The 18,364-nt window shown below is 54.0% G+C and overlaps 6 protein-coding genes across 6 annotated transcripts; 3 read left to right on the top strand and 3 right to left on the bottom strand.

Annotated features, from left to right (window-relative positions):
- Positions 1–57: 57 nt before the first annotated feature.
- Positions 58–2,163, bottom strand: CLAFUR5_06330 (Heterokaryon incompatibility protein 6, OR allele; the record flags this gene model as incomplete). Its single annotated transcript, XM_047905478.1, has 2 exons — positions 58–1,272; positions 1,324–2,163. The coding sequence occupies 2 exons, from the start codon at positions 2,161–2,163 to the stop codon at positions 58–60; spliced, it is 2,055 nt and encodes a 684-aa protein (XP_047762129.1).
- A 234-nt stretch (positions 2,164–2,397) lies between these two features.
- Positions 2,398–3,617, bottom strand: CLAFUR5_06329 (Methyltransferase; the record flags this gene model as incomplete). Its single annotated transcript, XM_047905477.1, has 4 exons — positions 2,398–2,522; positions 2,573–2,708; positions 2,758–3,297; positions 3,381–3,617. 4 exons carry the CDS (start codon positions 3,615–3,617, stop codon positions 2,398–2,400), a joined length of 1,038 nt encoding a protein of 345 aa, XP_047762438.1.
- A 437-nt stretch (positions 3,618–4,054) lies between these two features.
- On the top strand, positions 4,055–4,644 carry CLAFUR5_06328 (40S ribosomal protein S24; the record flags this gene model as incomplete). Its single annotated transcript, XM_047905476.1, has 3 exons — positions 4,055–4,131; positions 4,223–4,470; positions 4,565–4,644. The coding sequence occupies 3 exons, from the start codon at positions 4,055–4,057 to the stop codon at positions 4,642–4,644; spliced, it is 405 nt and encodes a 134-aa protein (XP_047762439.1).
- Positions 4,645–8,785: 4,141 nt separating this feature from the next.
- Positions 8,786–10,714, top strand: CLAFUR5_06327 (Cell wall integrity protein scw1; the record flags this gene model as incomplete). The annotated part of the gene is made up of 1 exon (XM_047905475.1): positions 8,786–10,714. One exon carries the CDS (start codon positions 8,786–8,788, stop codon positions 10,712–10,714), a length of 1,929 nt encoding a protein of 642 aa, XP_047762712.1.
- Positions 10,715–12,637: 1,923 nt separating this feature from the next.
- Positions 12,638–13,772, bottom strand: CLAFUR5_06326 (Serine-threonine kinase receptor-associated protein; the record flags this gene model as incomplete). The annotated part of the gene is made up of 2 exons (XM_047905474.1): positions 12,638–13,662; positions 13,730–13,772. 2 exons carry the CDS (start codon positions 13,770–13,772, stop codon positions 12,638–12,640), a joined length of 1,068 nt encoding a protein of 355 aa, XP_047762713.1.
- An 858-nt stretch (positions 13,773–14,630) lies between these two features.
- Positions 14,631–16,550, top strand: CLAFUR5_06325 (Nuclear distribution protein nudE 1; the record flags this gene model as incomplete). The annotated part of the gene is made up of 1 exon (XM_047905473.1): positions 14,631–16,550. The coding sequence occupies one exon, from the start codon at positions 14,631–14,633 to the stop codon at positions 16,548–16,550; it is 1,920 nt and encodes a 639-aa protein (XP_047762710.1).
- Positions 16,551–18,364: the final 1,814 nt, after the last annotated feature.

The raw sequence follows: 18,364 nt of genomic DNA, 5'->3' as shown, positions 1-18,364 counted from the left end.
CTTGAAGTGGTCTTTTGTACATATATTTCCAAACATGACTGAAGAACCAACTAGACATCATACGACATGGAACACTTCATCCCAATTTCCAGCTGCCTTGTGCTTTCGCATCCCCTGTCCTTGCATGACGCCGTCCACATAGCATTCCCCGAGCAGACGATACTCGCCGCGCCCAAGTGACCCTCTGGTACTCATGACAAACGGTACTCTCCCACCGTATAGTATCGCGACCCTGTCGCCCTCCACAAGATTCTCAGGCCCGATGCCCATCAACCCCCCGTTGGTCACGAAGAAGCATCGCCCAACACATGCTAGTAGGAATGATTGCAGGTAACGACCGCCCAGGTCGACCTGCTCTTTCTTAGTCCTTGAAGGCATACTATTGGCAGACTTTATCAGGAGGGACATGCTGTCGTTGCAAAGACTTAGAAACGCAGAGTACGCTTCCTGCGCCCGAGGGCCTGGAGCAATGCCATTCGAGTCGTGATCTGCGACCAGTGTTCTGGCGAGTTGCTGCGAAAGATCTCGATATGGCAGTCGAAGCGATTGTGACAGCGCAAGGATATCGGCCAATTCGGGGACGTACACACTTTCCGTGTCTGCGATGGTACGGGTCCGGGACTTTACGCGATCGAGGGTGAACCCTACCAAGGGCAGCACTGGTAAGCCTTGTGGTGCGAGGATCGTGCACTCTTTGATACCACGTCCATCGTCTGCTGTAAAGCGCAAGCCTAGACGGCGTGGTCTGATGCCTTTGCCACTCAGGCGAGTGAAATCGATGACCCAGGAAGGTGTGGTGGGCAGTAGTGGATGTTCAGCGCGCGGGCATCGGTACTGTAGGATCTCCAGAGACATCGCTTCCTGTATCATAGTCCTAGTAGCATCTCGATAGACGTCACTTACTGAGACAGTCTTGTCGTATCGTGGCATGATTGCCTGCCACAAACCCGGCTTCCAACGCGCATGCAGGCCCAGCAGCGCATAGATTTTGTCCTTTGGGTTGGTCGCTTCATGGGTCTCGAGCGCAAGGCATATAGTTGTGAGAGTCCGTGTCATCATCTGGTATTGGCTCTTGAGTGAAGGATCGTGGTCGGCGAAGTACCAGATACTGAAGGCACGGTTCAGGCCCTGCTTCGATATCGTCGTATGAGGCCATCTCATGCCTTGGTGCCATATGAGCCACACGGCGACTCTGAGTACATCAGCGAGCAAGAACTCGGCGTCGCCGTAGTAACAGATGCTGGTCGGTGCTAGTGCTACTTCTTGGACAACCTAGGCAGCCGATCAGCCTGGACAAGCAGCTGAGGCAATGTGTATCCTTACCCAGATCCTGCCGAACCACGGGTCAGAGTACAGAGCCTCCAGTGGTCTCAGATTGATGTCGGGATCCATGAGCCTACCATTTTGAGGCATCCTATGCTGTTCAGAAGGTCCACTTAAGTGCGTGAGTTCAAACAATGTGGTATCTTTCGGGATATTCTTCTTCATGTCGCTCAAAACAGCTTGTAAAGTTGCCTGGACCGCCCGCGCAAACTTATTGACCATGCCAAAATACACGATATTTTGCTTGGAGCATCGATAGATGTCACCCATGATACTGACTTGCTGGCCTTTCTCGCGGTCGTCGTCCTGGTTGATGCAGACTGCATCTATCCAGATCAGTCTGCTTTGGTGCGGTAGCTGAACACGGTGAAGGACACAGCCAGCGCTGTTCTCGATAAGCCGACGTCGATCGTTGAGGTTGATGGGAAAGCATCGTTGCGACTGCCCCCAGCAGTAAGAGACTGTTTCGTATTGCGGTACGGTGGCAGCAAGCAGAGACACCGGCCTCAGGACACATTTGATAGGTTGTGGGTATGCACCAGGTAAGACTTCCAGCAGTCTGATCTCATATCTACTGGCGTCGATAGTCTGGTACACTGGCTGGGGAGATGTTCTTGCGTGCTGAGCGACGTCATGCGAGTTGTTGACTGGCTGTTGGGCTCCTGTTGTTAGTTTTCCAAGGCCGGGTCTGACGATGTTGTCGGGGTACGTCGCTGGAGCCGTGACCTGAGCTGCGAGTGTTGCGGCCTGCGCTGACTTCTTCTTCTTCGAACGAAACAGAGGCATAATGTAAGAGATGATGGAAATAGATGAAAGCTGCGGATGATAGACGACAACCATGGGCTGCCATGCCCATCATTATATCGTCGACCATAGTCGCCATCGCAATATTTAGTGCGGCGTACATTTCTCAAGATGAGGTGCGACCCAATGATGCTAGCGGCTACAGGTGCAAAGTTGAAGACTGCGCCGCAGTAATGCTTAGCCGCCCAGGATCTGGCGCCAACTTGGAACACGTACCTGCGTATCCGAGCAGCGGCATTGAAGGTCTTGGGTTTCAGTTCTGACCTGACGCTATGTAGTTGGAGCCTTGATCGACAGTATCTTCAACGGCACAGCCTTCGCATAGAAGAGCGAGGTCTGTTCGCGGATGGATTTTGGTTGAAAGTCAAGCTCCTCGACCTGGAACTTGCTTCGCACTGCCAAAGACTGTTAGGCATGTGACCTTTTGCAGCAAAGAAATTCTTACAGCACGCATGTCGAAACGTCTCGAATGTGTCCAAATTCCTGACGGCTCCAGATATCAGGACATGCACGCTTGGTCGCATCTCGAAAAGCAAGCGCAACGTTGCTACCAATGCAGAAATCGCGACCTTGTCGTATGTCTAGAGCAAGTCAGAATGATAATGCCTGGGGTGACACAAGCAGTCTTACAATATCAGCGCCTAGCACGACATCGTAAGGCCACGCTTCACAATCTTCTTCAACCCAGGTGCCTTTGAGGCCTCTGCCCCAACGAAGTATACTTGCGAAGATCTTTTGCTCGTCGTCGAGTCCATTGAGGAAGAAATTCTCTTTCAATGCTTCAACCACACCCTCGTCACCATCAGTGGAAGTGACGTGCTTTGCATTCAAATGTTTGGCCGCCAGTATAGCAAGAAAGCCTGTGCCAGCTCCTAGCTCCAAGATAGATCTGTCCTTGATGATATTCTGTCCTGCTGGCGTCAGAAGGTACGAGCCCAAATGCAGAGCAGCTTCCCAAGTCCTGAATCCAGTGGTGAGGGATCCTGATATTAAATGTCGTCGCTCCAGCAGTGTCACAGTCGGCTCAACCTTCTCTACATCGTAACCTGACTGATTAGGTGGCAAGCATGTAAAGGTCACATAGGACTTCTGCTGTACCGCTGTACTTTCTGCAGGCAAGCCTGATGTGATCAAAGTAGACAGATGTGACATAAGATCGTCTGATATTTCCTACCAAAGTCAAAGCGCATCAGAAAGTAATGCAAGAGAGAGTAAGGACGTATGACGGGACAAAGAAGATGACTTTCACCTACATCCTCCTCAGGATCCTCAATAGACTGTTCGATCTTGGCAAGTAGTGGCTTGAGTACTCGAAGCTGATAGCGTTCCGGTGGTAGCTTGGAGTTCCTGTCGATATTGAAGAGATTCGCATATAACCATGACTGCACGGCTGGATCTCTCAACAGTTGCTTGGGTGGCCAGGCCAGGAAGTCGGGCTCGAAAAGCTGTAGATACTGTCTTCGGAAGAGAAGAAGCTGTGGATCCATCATGACGGCTATGATACGGTTCTCTGGTGGTATCGAAGAAGTATTCCTTGTGGTATCAAGATCCGTTAGGCAACGCAGCCGTGAGCTGCTGTTCCAACCACGCGCAGATGGCCTTCGATTCGCGATTGGGGACTGAAAGGTGGCTTTTCAACGTTGACACACAATCTCGATGCGCGAAGACGGGCAAAAACGCAACTTGATATACGAGATGAAGGTGCGAAGGCGACGATGTTGTGAAACAGCATGAGATCTTTGATGTCCCGCTTGCCTCAGGCATTCCACTTTTTAGCTTTTTCGCGATTTAGCGCGCTTGGCAAGCGGAGGCACGAAATTCAGCGGAAGGAGCGACTGGACGAACCTCGATCTATGAAGACGAAGCCAGGCGAGCGCTCACTCGATAACACGACACCCACCGACGACGACATCCATCAATCGCAATCATGTCGGAAGGCCAAGTGACCCTGCGCACGCGCAAGTTCATCCGCAACCCCCTCCTGGGCCGCAAGCAGATGGTCGTGTGCGTAACACCACCCATTGTCCACCACCACCGCCACCGCGAAACGCAAACATCACCACCCATGGCAGAAACTGATACATCTTCCCAATAGTGACGTCCTCCACCCATCGCGTGCCAACGTCTCCAAGGATGAGCTCCGCGAGAAGCTCTCCACGCTCTACAAGGTCTCCAAGGACCAGGTCTCCGTCTTCGGTTTCCGCACCCAGTACGGTGGCGGCAAGAGCACCGGCTTCGCCCTCCTCTACGATTCCGCCGAGGCCATGAAGAAGTTCGAGCCACACTACAGACTCGTCCGCTACGGACAGGCCAACAAGATCGAGAAGGCCTCGAGACAGCAGCGTGAGTGCACCCTGCATGTGTGGTGGATTGAGCCCGTCTTTCTTGACGTGGCGAGTAACATGGACAACATAACTGATGATGCTTTCGTGATTAGGCAAACAGAGAAAGAACCGCTCCAAGGAGTTCCGTGGTACTGCCAAGACCAAGGGTGCCTCCAAGGACAAGAAGAAATAGACGATTCGCGGGACAACTGGTGCAATGGGTTCGGTCACGATTCGCATGTCTGCTGCAGCGAGCTGCCATGTTCTATGGGCCTACATCGTGGTCTACAGGAGGAGCATTGGCGTGGCGTTGGTGCTGGAGTCATAAATACAGCACGGGCAATGAATGATACCAATTCCGACCAGTCACTGCATCTCTTTCTCTCAATCTCTTCTACTGGCTATTGTGGCACTTGTAAGGCGTAATTTGTCTTCAATGGGGTACTGCGGTACATCTATGTTGGTGTAAGCCGGAGCGGCTGTTACTATCGTTCGTTCTGCTGTGATAGGCCTACTTGTGCTTGATCACATCGTTGTGAAGACTCAAAGTCCACCAAATGTGTGTCTAAAGCTAAGTCTGGTCCGGCAAGCTATCAATCTGGCCCATGCATTCCATACGAGTACCACCCTACCTTCTCGTAACCGGGAAAGATTATACAACGGACCAGTGCTCAGTCTGTTCCAGTGTTCGTGAGTTTCTTCTGGCAATATGTCGAACACGAGCTCTCATTTGCTTCAGGCTGTGCAGTAGGGTCGTCTTGGCAATATCTTCTTCCGAGGACAGCATAGTGACCTACCAGTCTACACACCTTCCAGGCACTTCAAAGGGCATGGAAAGCACGTAGAGAAGTGGGGGTCTATGCCAGTATTCCTCCACAATTCTGTACAGGCGGCATAACTGATTAGGGTCACATTGCCCTCATCAACAACCCCATTGCCGGGGTAGCTCAATCGGTAGAGCGTGTGGCTCTTATGACGGCTTTCGCAGTCTCAGAAACCTCAAGGGTTGGTCATCACCACCAGCACTACTCTTGCGAAGTCCCCACTAACGTGCAAATAGTCGTGGTATGTTCATACCGAATCTCGCAAACCTACAACATCAATCTGACGCATCTCAAGGGTTCGAGCCCCACCTTCGGCTATTCCTATACAAAGTCCCCAGACCTTTCTTTTTGCGCTTTAATAAGCCGCCTTGCAGAGACCAAAGGCACTGGGTTTGAGACTGTTGATAATGTAGTACGTCGGCGGATAGACTCGTTGTACAGCTGTTGGGAAGGTTGGCAATCAGAATTGTGCAATCACATGCGCTCACTGCGGCCCGTGCGGGGCTGCGCTAGCGCCTTTTTGGACATATGCGACAGTAATCCACAAAACACATAGAATACGTGGAGCTTATCATTCAAACACATAGGAAAGATGGAGGAGTCTTTAGTTTAGCAGTGTAATCACATCAACGGTTCGTTCAGATCTACTCAAGGAAAGTGTACATGATGAATTTAAGCTCACCTTTGCCATCTGCTGGCATCGGAAAGGATACGTTCGACATCAAGATAGAGAGCAAGGCGGAAACATCAAGTCAAAGCACATCCGATGCTAGTGATGAGAAGAAAGCTAGTCTGGGAGTGCCAAAGAAGTGATGGTATGTAGCCGCTGCCACCACCAGCGAGGTGTTTGTCAATACTTCCAGACCACAGCCATGGAGTCTTCCAACAAGAGGATCGTCGATCACAGAGGCATGTGAGAGCATCTTGACCCACGCCGTGGCGCAATCACTAACTGAGTGCAATGGGTTCGCCTTTGTACATGAGATCCCTCGTGGGGATCTATGCCGAACTCGTGCATGCCGTGCTTGTTGGTGACTTGCACAGGGTGCGACGCCGAGATCCATACGCTCCGTTGAGTCCTCAATGCTGCCGCATTACATGAGTCTGTCCCACACGTATGAATATCTGACGACAACCAAACAAAAGCCGAGGGTATCACAGCATGTATTGCGCGGCCACGAGAGCATGCTGTACAAGCAGCAAGTTGCCGGCGACTGCTCCCCGCTGTTGTGCGACAATCAACACGTGTGTTCGTTCTCGTATGTACAACCACAGCGTCGAGGCGGGCCAATGTGAAGGCAACATGGATCCCAAGAGATTGACTTCGACAGCATGTCCCGCAACGAAGGGCACCCGGCACAGGGGCGTACCTACCTTACCTTAAAAGTCCTGCAGGTAGCCGGGGGCCACGAGTTCGAGGTTGTGGTTGCACAGGCATCGTTTGGCATTTGTTTCCAAGTTTCGCTGCTTTGGTGTGACCGGAGTTTGTGCGACCGACCCTGGTCCCGTGAGCTGACCGGGACGCGAGTCACTGGCAGAGTAGTCGGTGAGGGCGCAATGGGCGCATTAGTCGCATGTGTGTGTCCTTTGTAGGCAGCTTTCAAGGCAGGGTGAAGCACACCGTGAAAGCACGCTTACGAGTGGCACAAGGGCTGCGGGCACTAGCGCAATAGTATCGTTCGCGACAAGCCGATTCACGAAAGGCGGCAGAGATGTCGCCTTCTTGGACCACCTGATTGGCCAGGTGCATGAAGTGCCACCCCGTTCCTCTGGAGCTGGAATCCTTGGCCCCAGTGCTTGAAAGTGAAATGCCGGCCCAGAAATGGTGCACAGTGGTGTGCTGGACGGTGGGTGGCATCTTGCTGACTTCTCAGCGGGACAGCAACAGCAACCTTGGAAGGCGTGATGCTTGGGGAGTTGCGGCGCGAAAGTATAAAGGCTGGTGTGTGTGGGCCGAGTCGCTCTCGAGCTCTGCAGGCCTCGGTGACTGGATTGAGATGCTGCATATTCCTGCTGGTCAGCTTGTCGTCGCTCCCGGCACGAACCGTTGTGAAGAGCAGAGTCGGTCACGCTCAGGAGGCCACCACCAATCACAATGGCATGTCACCAGTGACCACGGCGGAACAGAGTTTAGTTGGAGACGAAAGTATAAAGTCGTGCTATGCCGAAGCACAACGACAGCCGTTGCAGTGTTGCGATGCGCCACTGACCCACTGTCATACCTTATCTGATTGTCGACATGCGCTTGCAGCTCCAGCAATCGCGCAACATGGCTGTGTTGATGCATGTGGCTGTCATAGGCTTCGATGGCACATACCGGCGCAGTCATCTGAAGGCCTTGCAGACTGCAGTCCCGCACGCGATGTGCCGGCCGGGTAGTGTCTTTTGTCGGTAGTGCTTCCCCGACCCTAGTGCCGCAGTGTATCTGACCTTCTGGGAGACCGTGGTCGGTGAAGGACAGACCCCAGCAGCGGGTCAGCTCATCGCTACAAGCAGTCGGAGTTGCTGGATAGCGGACGAGCCACCAGCTCAGCGCACGCACATCGCAAGAGCGGAGTGTTCTCGATCGTCGTGGTGTAGAATCGAGAGTTTGCAACTGTCTTATCCGGCGGCGACCCCACAGTCGCCCAAATGCAAGCGTTTGCAGGGGTGTCATGCGCCACAGCCCCATCGCGCCGGCCTTATCGTGATTGGGCGTGTGCCTTTCTTCGAGTCCAACGCCAACGCGCCTGCCCCGACCATCTGGTACCTTCACTCCTTCACGCCGTCAAGGTTCCCGTACGCGCACGCAGAAGTAAGTGCTGCGCTGCCCTGCGCGCCGTGGGCTGCCTGCTTGCTTGCCGTGCCATCGTTCGTCTGCCTTCCGCATCCACATCCTCCTCACCTTTCACACCACCTCCTGTGCCGTGAAGCACACCGCGCTGCACTGCATTATTGCGCTGCATCATCGCACTCACTGCGCGCCAGTCGCTTGTCTTAGTCTCGTCGCGTCCTCCGATCGCGCTCTTTGACCCTCCCCTCCCCGATCCGGCTCGACAGCTTCGACGTACCTGCCAAACTGCCTGACCTGCAGCTCACCACAACACCTCCACCTCCACCTCCTGCCCGCGTGTCTTGTCTGCTGGCCTTGTCGCGAGGCTCCGCTCCTTCCATCCATCTTCTCCTCCCACGCATTGGTCCTTGGCCCTCCACCTGGCGCATTCCTGCCAACGCACTGGTACCGTCCCGCTCCCATAACATCGCCTGCATTGCGCGCCTTCCGACAATTGCGCGCTTGTTCGGCTCTGCGTCCGTGGATCAGCATCTATATGCTCGTCTGCGCTGCCACTGCGAAACACGTCTTGCCAGGCGACGACATTGTTTTCCCACCGACGCGGCGACCAGAGGAACTCGTGTGCTGTCCAGCATCCCCGCGCCCACTGCCCACAGACCGTGGGCGGGCTTTGATGCACTATCGTTAGGATCTTTGACTTAGCTATTCGACATCGCTCTACCGGTGTAGTGGACGCGATGGGCGATCCGCCGAAGCCATCCAATAGCAACAGCCGCTCCCAGCAAGCAGCCATGTATTCACGCAACGCATACAACACGGCCAGTACGTCTCCGCCAACGCCATCTTTCAGATCGGACATCTTTGGTCCGCCATCCACCACCGGTGGTACCGCGCAGATCTATGCCACTTCACCCACGGCTGAACGACATCCCTTGGATCGCAAAGGTGGTAACCTGCCCGCACTTGTGCCCAGTGCCTCCGACCCGGTCAGCTTTGGAGTGGAATTACGCCATGCCCCTGCAGTATTGATTCGCAGACTGCCACCAACGATCGATTCTGCAGCACTCAATAGCATGCTACTCTTTGCAGAAGAGCTTCTTCAAGCAGACTTCACCCACTCGCCATATCCAGACGACAACGGTTACGCTACGGCCATTGCATACTTCGAGTCTCCAGCAGGTGCGTTGGATGCGCAGCAGAAACTGCACGGCAAGCCGAACGCGACCAAGGAGGCGAACATGATCGTATCGGCACACAACGCCAGTGCAATGGGCGCCTTTGAGCGGCGCAACACCATTGATGGCCTCACATCACGCACGCAGACTAGCTCTACGTCGTCTGCTAGCTCAGGAAATGGACCGCCGGGAAGGTCGAGGTTCAACAGTGCACTCCAGCCCGGCGACAAGATCTCACCATCTCTGCCAACGCCGAATTCTGGAGCCACTGGCGACTTTCCACTACCTGAGAACAGTGCGCACTATCAAAACCTGTTCTCTCCCCAGTCACCACTCGCGAATGGCGTCAATGGAACCCACCGTGTGAGCGGCAAGTCGATGATCAACGACGACAACGGTGATGACGAGACCGGCGAACTACTCAAAGATCCGGTGGCTTATGCCAAGAGTGGCCAGCAGCCTGCCGGACGCAGAGTCACCAGCCCATCGACCCCGGTGGGTCGCTTTGGCAGCCTCTCCTTGGGCGGTGCCTCAAGCGGCGTCCACCATCTTGGAAGTCCTGTTGCAAATGGCTACAATTCGCCCAGACCGAACCCTATGCAAGGCCAAGGGCCTGCAGTGCACCCCACCAACGAACAGAGTGCAGGCCAACTTAGCTCATACATGTCAAACTACCCGAAGGTGCAGTATCCGCCTGTCAATCCTGCCGACCAGAACCCGCCTTGCAACACGCTCTACGTGGGCAATCTTCCAATAGACACATCCGAGGATGAGCTGAAGACATTGTTCACAAAGCAGCGTGGATACAGAAGACTCTGCTTCAGGACTAAGCAGAATGGGCCAATGTGCTTCGTCGAATTCGAAGATGTCTCCTTTGCAACAAAGGCTCTCAACGACCTATACGGGCACCCATTGCACAACAGCGTGAAAGGGGGGATTCGATTGAGCTTCTCGAAGAACCCTCTGGGTGTTCGCGCAGGGCAGACGAATGGCCTAGGGCCAAACGCCGTTATGTCGCCTCAAGCCATGTCTCCTGGGTTCGGAGGAATGAGCGCTGTCTCTGGCCCTCCACCAGGCCTCGGCTCTCCGTCCAACTTCATCAACGGCAACGGTGCCGTTCAGTATCGCTCGCCTCCGACAGGCGCCATGGACAGCATGTTCAGTAACCCATTCAGTGCGCCATCGGCCGACTACATGGCCCAGATGGCTCCTAGGGGCAATTTTTCAGGGGGTGTACCCCCGTCCCTAGGCAATGGTACATTTGGCAAAGACAGCCGCAGGAGCTACTCTACTAGCCAGCAGGAACAATACCAGAACGGGCAGAACTATGCTCAGACGAACGGACAGGACCATCGGAACGAGCACCACTACAGTCGAACGAACTCAGATTTTCAAAACGGACAGCACACGCAATCGAACGACTCCTTTTATCAGAACGGCAACAACCAATTGAACGGTTGTAACTACCACAACTGCCAGAACGGCCGTTAGCGGAGGCCGCTCAGTCTTCTCCTTCCGACGACCTCGTGGCACTCCTTTAACGACATCTCCACGCGATCACGTCTTACTGAAGCAACTTCTTACCGCACAATCGGCGCATGGAAACTTTTTCGCGGCATATATCATCGGTGGCTTGGTGTTTGTTCTTTCCATCGCGCGAGATTCCCCCTTTTGCGCGACTCCGATATCACATGGGCAGAAACTCCGGAATCTATTACAACTCGGCGTTATCTGCACTTCCCACTCGATTCACTTCTACGATACCGGACCATATCGGTCATATACAAGGCGGTCGGAGCGAGACGTATCAGCATAGCGTGCTCTGGACCTTTGATCATAACAGCACTTGCGATCATTGTTACGCACCACCACTAAACGTCAGACATCATCAATATCATGGGCCTCTCCACACGACTGGGCCGCTTGGGTGTGGGTCTCTACTGTACTGCTTTTTGTTCTCAACTACAGCATTGCTCTTGGATTGTATCGGTAAACAGCATGTACGCAGGCATGCCGGGAGGAGCGTGCATCTTTCTTGCGGGACACGAAAGGTGGCACGATCGAATGCATGAAATGCTTGGGGCGGCAAGGGAATGGGGAGGTGGGTATCACTACCCGAAAGACGAGATGGAAGGAGAACATAGTGACATTGATGGCTCGTTTAGCGCATACTGTTGTTGGCTGAGGGCGTGCATTTAGTGCTGGCGCGGTATGGAAAACTATCATCATCTCTTATGAGTAGACAATTGTACGGGTTGCGCCTAACTGCGCTGACAGCGACAGTTCTCTTTGTTTGCATGAGCTGATTGAAGGACAAATTCACTCGATCCTGCTTCGAAGTGATATTACAATCGTCTCACAAGATAATGCCTGACTCGCTAGCTGAAGACAGTACATGTAAGCAGTATTGCCGTTCGTAGGTATTGCGCTGCGTCAGTCAAGCCAGCTTTGACTTTCCGCGAAGCTGCATACAGTGTAACTTGGCTATAGCGATAATCGGAGTAACGATAATCGGCGATATACCGATAGATCTTCAAAACAAAACGGCTTTTGCAGGCTGTAACGATATAGCGATATATCGTGAAGTCTTGCCAACTAACAGGGGTAGCCTCCACTACAATATCGTTACCCGGTCGCTCCGGGGAAGCAATATAGTCTTGATTCGGTATCGACAGCGAGGACCTGCCGGCAGGTACCCCTTCCGCTTAATCTTAGCGCTGGCCATAACGATATTCGCCTCGTAACGATATTGCCGGGCTTGTACGAAGCTACTGCTATAGCCAAGTTACACTGTATGCGCTTATTACGGTTGGCTGTTGGATACATGGAACGTATTCAACGTAATGGGAATGTGTACTTGCCTATCTGCGTGCGGGTCTTAAGTGTATGTGTAGCGTATGTGAGGTAAGGCAGAAGAGGGAATGGTGTTGGTGAGCTTTGAGGTTCGACGAGTCATGAAAGCTCGTTATCTGATGAAATATGACATCTGAGGATTAGCCAAGCCTTCCCGTTACGCATGTGTGTCGCGACTCGCTGCTGCTGCTCAGGCTCTCGATAGTGTTATCGTCGTCAGCGCAAAGCTCGTAGCTTCGACTCCTCCATCTTGCATATTGGTCATCACCCCAGTCAGCAAAACAGCTATCCCAGCCTAGCAGTGGGTTGCTACTTGTAGAGCAACCGAAAGGCCAATCTAGACCGCCTTTGGCTTCTGGACAAAGCCCGAATGTACCGCCTTGATCCCAAGAAGATCTTCGCAGATGCCTGCTCCCTGAACATCCGAACCGATGCATGCCTGCTCATGAACTTCACACGAGCCGACAGGCTAGACGTGTCTTGCACCGCCACACTTTCTGCGATGAGTACGAGCCATGAGCTGCTGAGTTGACTTGACTTCATGCCCATACGCCCAATAGCTTATCGCCAAAGTCCGTACGGTCCATCGGTGAACTTCCACAGTTTCACGGTACCGTCCTCGCTTCCAGTTGCATACAACTTTCCATCTGGGCTGAAACATGTGGTCCACACCGGACCGTGGTGGCCTCGCCCCGTCTCGAGCTCCTGCTCACTTTCGAAGTCCCAGACGTGCACCCAAGTGTCGTTGGGAGATCCCGTCACAAAGCGCTTTGCTTCGCCGTTGAGAGCAACACTTGCAACCTCACGCTCCGTCTGGATGTGTTTGATGAGCTGGCCTGGACGACCGCCGTCGAAGAAGTAAATGTTTTTGCCTGCTGCCACGCTGACGATGCCTTCTTCGTGGCCAGGCAGACCTGTGTTCAGTTCACACGATCCAGGGAGGCCTTCGATATCGTGTGACGCGATTGAGGTGCGCGCGCGTAAGTCGTACCAACGGATTTTCTTGTCATCCGCGGCCGTGATGACGGTGTTTGGGTCTCGCGACCAGACGATGGATTTGATGGCACCTTGATGCTCGCCGCTTCCTATTTCGAACGATGGAGGTGCCTCTGCAGATCCATTCAAACCTGCGGTTGTACTCTCACCAGGAGTATTCACAGGTGTCTGCACGGTTCGAGACAGGTCAAAGACTCGCAGCTTCTTCTCCATGCCACCGGTGGCGAGGATCTGAGGACGAGGCTGTGGCGGGAAGGCGACTGCTCGCACGATGTGGTTGTGCTGCAGCGTGTGCAGAGTCTCGCCGGTGAAGGTGTCCCACACTTTCGCAGAGAAGTCTGCAGATCCTGTGGCCGCTAATGTGGCATCATCGGAGAGTCTCGCACTCCAGACAGCGCCTTTGTGGCCGATAAAAGTACCTATCCAGTCTCCGGTAAGGCCGTCGCGAAGCATGGGATTGTTGTCCTTGCATGCCGAGATGATGTAGAATTGCGAAGCGGAAGCGGAAGCCGGGATGAGGGAAGAAAAAGAGACGTGCGTGATGGGACGAGAGTGTCCATGGCAGGTCAGAGGTACGATCTTGGTCGTTTCTGGGGAAGGTTAGTAAATGGTGTTGGTGCCCACAACTGGCAGTGCACAGCACTTGTGGTGACCTACCAGATCTGACATCTTCCTGACGGGTGAAAGCAAAGTCTGCCATAGTGATATGCTTGAGCGCGTAGGAGTACAAGAGGTCCAAACTCGAGAAGATCTAATTCCGTTGTGTCTCGGTCGTTTGTATCGTGATTCGTAAAGGTCGTGATTATGCTCCCGCCAGTGTACTGTCCAAACTCCAATCCCGAACAAGATGGCGCCTTCAGCGTCGAAGCATAGAAGAAGAATGCTTCCCAAGGCAGGAAAGAGCAAAGCAAAGAAGTTGAGGTATGTTCAAAGATACTCCTTTCTTGCCAGATGCGCGAGCGGCAAATTTGCGCCAAAGGGCGGTCCCAGAGAAAGAGCAACTGTCGACGAAGGACAGCACGCTGCCATGCAATGTATCGACGAGAGGGTACACCAAGACGGTAGGAGATGGCAAACAATCGCATTGAACGAGTGCTGCAACTGCTAGAGGTCGGTCGATCTTTGCGCTAGGTAGATGCACGTGACACGCTAAGTCGGTTCGTCCGGGCAACACGTTGTATACATTGACGTCGCCGAATCTTGAGGGCTAACGCAACTCCTGAAACAGCTGGAGAGCAGCGGCGACTGCGCCTGTCACCCACCACCACCACGACTACAAATACACTACGGCATCTGGACCTGGACCTGGATCTACGACGACACGACATACCGAAATACCGGACACACGCGACGCTATCGATATCTGGAGTTTGCGCGTGCATCGCATAACAACGAGTGCGACCACAACAACCAAACCTCACACCGACCAGGCAGCCAGCGACCAGGATTCATTCTCAAGGCTACACACGTCTCTCACACCTTCCACATCACGTTTTAGTCCGACCGCCCGAGGCTGGCGCATGCGATGCGACGCTAGAAACGCGCGACGCCCACCAGCATGTCGTCGCCGTTGCGTCCTGGCGCGGACTTGAAGGAGCAGCTGGAATGGTACAAGACGCAATACTCGCAGCTGGAGACCGATCTCTCCGACTTCCAGACCTCGAGCAAGGACCTCGAGGAGCAGCTGGAGAAGGATGTGGAGACAGCCGAGAAGAACGAGCGGAAATGGAAGGAACAGGTGGAGAAGTTGAACTTTGAGGTGGAAGAGTGGAAGACGAAGCACAAGCAAGCCAAGTCGGAGGCCAATAATGCGCAAAATCAGCTGCAGAAGGAGATCACGAAGATGCGCGAGGAGAACCGCTCCCTGCAGCTCCAACTACGAGACACCGAAGTTATGAATGACGATTACGAACGACAAGCGCGCAACACAGAGACCAGCCTGGAGGACATGGAAACCAAGTACAATGCTGCAATCGAACGCGGAGTGCTATTCGAGGAGACCATCAAGCAAGGCGAGCAGGAACGAGAGGAGCTGAGGATTGAGACACAGCGCCTGCGCGACGAGCTAAGTGATCTCAAGGTTGAGAACGAGATCACGTTGGAGAAGCTACGCCTTGCACAGCAGAATCTAGAGGCTCTGAGAGCGAACAAGCCTGCTTCACTAGCGGTGGAGAACTTGCGCGCGAGGAGTGGTGGAAGCGATGCGGGAAGCGATGCGAGCGGTATCACACCTTTGTCACCGACAGCATCGACACCTCCTTCCAAGTCTGACACAGCCTCAGATGCGCCGACACCACCTTCACCACCATTGTCAGATGCGCCCGCGAGCGCCAATGGTAAGGCGGAGCAGCGAACGCCAGCACCAGTCAAGAAGAGGTCGATGATACCAGATTCTGCAACACCACGAGCATCGTTGTTTGGTGCCCGTGGTGTTCCCACGAGTCACAGACGAGGACCTTCTTTGGCCTCCAGCACAAGCACTGCAGTGTCGGACGCCAGATCGATGAAGCCGCCGAGCCGACCGAGGACTACAAGAGCTAGCAATGCACAAGATAAGCTGCCTCGATCAGATTCGCTATATCAGATCAGAGGTCTGATTGGCCGAATGCAGAAGATTGAGGAACGCGTACAGAACGCACGATCAAAACTACCGGCTCCTGGCAGTACCCCGAAGAACTCACCACGTGCTGCCTCGGCGTTGGGAGAGGGAATTCCATCATCGGTCACGGTCCGCCGCAGTAGCAAACGTCCCAGTGCCAGCAGGACCAATTCGACAGTAGATGATACTTCGATACTGGAGGAGAACGAGGAATCCGCTTATCCTCCACAAAGACGGGAAAGCCACATTAAACGGCTGTCTTTTGGCATCCCAAGACCAGCCTCACAAGCAGCGCATAGACCAGACTTCTCAGAGCGACCACCGTCAGCCATGGAAAGACCTTCGTCGAGAGTCTCCGTGGGGCGGCCCGGCAGCCGAATGAGCATGGCATCTCAGTCCGAACGGCCGCCCAGTAGATCTGGCGCGCGGACCGAACTCGGACACTATTCAAGCACGACCGCATCATCAAGAGCTGCCGAGTCAGCAATTCCTGGTAGACCCCGATCCAGTCTGGGGGGAAGCTATGCACCAGGACACCGGCCTAGCTTGAGTGTGAACGAGATGCGCAGGCAGCGGACGGCAGAAAGTGAAGACTCAGGCATTGCCCGCACGCCTAGCAGGCGACTGACGCTGGAGAAGAGCTCGATTCACACGCCCGGCTCAGCTATTCCCGCCCCAGCGTCGTTTGGGAAGAGCGTCAATGGCACGAGGCCTGATTTCAGCAAGAGTGTCAGTGGTGCTCGACCTGACTTTGGCAAGAGCGTCACTGCCAATGGTCTTAGAAGGACGACAACCAATATATCACAGCGTGATGGTGCGGGGGAGATGAGACCGCCGCCCAGTCGGAGGAAGGCTAGTGATGTTGGAGAGACGTATTGATGAGGAGGCTATGCATCGGGTTGTACATGTTTATTACATTACAGCATTGTTACTACGCTTCGGTAGCGAAGTAGCTGGCGTGTGGTGCAAGGCTCAGCGATGCGAAAGTACCGCTTCGGAGGATTTCTGACGGGCTGCATCTGGATTGCATGCGCTCGGAGCTGAGATGGAGCTTATGGGAGACGGGAATCGGGTGGTGCATGAGCTGATGACGAAGAGGTGGTTGCGCTTGTTGCTATGAGAGGAGGTTGATGATGCGGATGAGAATGCTTGCTATTGAGATACTCCATATGCATGATTTGCTTACCTGCCTGGACTTACGTCTTTCTCTTTTGAACACCTTGTCTCGTTTCTGATGTGACTGCACCTCTCACGATCGAGCAACGCTGCACATTACTTCGATGGCTGACTGTCAATCGCCTGGGTGCCTGTGCTGCCGCCCATCGCGGTGTTAGAAATGTTGATCCGTGCGCTCACCAACTCCGAACTACAAGCGCCACCACAGTTGCCCATCGTTCTCGCATTTGAGCATCCTGGCTGATGATCCGTGGAGTAGCGTCTATTGCAACGAGCACGACAGTTGTCAACTGTCGGCCAGGAGTGCAATAATGAAAGCTGCCCAAGATTTGATGATGAAATTAGCAGCCTAAGAGATCACGCCTGGTCGATAGTTGGGCGTTCGTGCCTGGTTTTGAGCTCGAGGCTGGTCAAGACTCGGATAGCGAAAATCGGGTCTGCTTGGATTGTCTCCCGGACCGGCTTGCATGTCGGATGTTCTGTCGAATGCTGTACAACAGACAAAGTATGCCACGATTCAGAACTGTGTGTTTCGATGCTGCTGTACATGAGAGATCGATACTGCCCGGTGCGAAGAGGAGAGCCGAGTGTGGCATCGATATGTTGATGAAGACAGTCGTGACGCTCTTGCCGGACTAAGTTTAGCATGCTGGCTGGGCGCACAGCTTCGGATCACGGACAAACCACGAGGTGGGTGATAGGCGCAAGGAGCGGGAGCCCGCGCGGTCAGTGCTGACATGGAGGGCCCGAAAGAATGCTGTTGGATATACATTGTCGTAGTGTTGTGTTCGATGGAGGTTACCAAGAACGAAGAAGCGATTGATGTTTTGTAGCTTCCCACACGAGACCGTTGAGAGTGAGGGCATGGTGGCTGTCTGGTGGAAGGCGGTACCTTGCAGCGTCTATCTGTAGTCCCAACAACCACAATGGGGCACATGCAGCTCGTGGACAGGGTCCTGCTGCATGACGATGCGGAGAGTTGGTTCAACACGCGCTCTGTTGTGCTCACCCACAGCTGCGGTGGGTTGTCCTGGCCCCAATGCCTTCTCGAAGCGGCTGATAACACTGGCATTGCGGCCTGCTGAGACAGTGTCAGTCTCCGCTTCCGCCCGCAGCATGCTGACAGCGTGCCCGGGGCGGGTGTTGATAAAAGTGTTGCGCGGTTGACGGAGGAGTGAGCTGTGGTGGAGTTAGCCGAGTCGGGTCTAGCTTTGATGTCAACGTGAAGGCCGTTCGGGACGAAAATGTTGGTGAGGATCGAGAGGTGCAAGTACATGTATTGCCGATGCTGCACTCCGGCGAGGCGAAGACGACTCTCTCCGGTGACTTCTTGTTCCTCTCTCGCTCCCTCTCACTCACTCACGCACTCTCCCTCCTCCCACTGCCGGTGTTGCTGTGCTGTTTTGTTTGGCCTTCGTTCTGGTAGCGCCGACATCACCTGCAACTAAATTACGGGGAGAGCTTGCAACCGACAAGCTACTCGGTTACTACCTTAAAGGCGCACACTCCTCGCGATA

This window comes from Fulvia fulva, chromosome 5, assembly GCF_020509005.1.
Source record: "Fulvia fulva chromosome 5, complete sequence".
Lineage (NCBI taxonomy): Eukaryota > Fungi > Ascomycota > Dothideomycetes > Mycosphaerellales > Mycosphaerellaceae > Fulvia > Fulvia fulva.
Note: the sequence above shows the minus strand (reverse complement) of the source record. Positions and strands in the feature narration are given on the sequence as shown.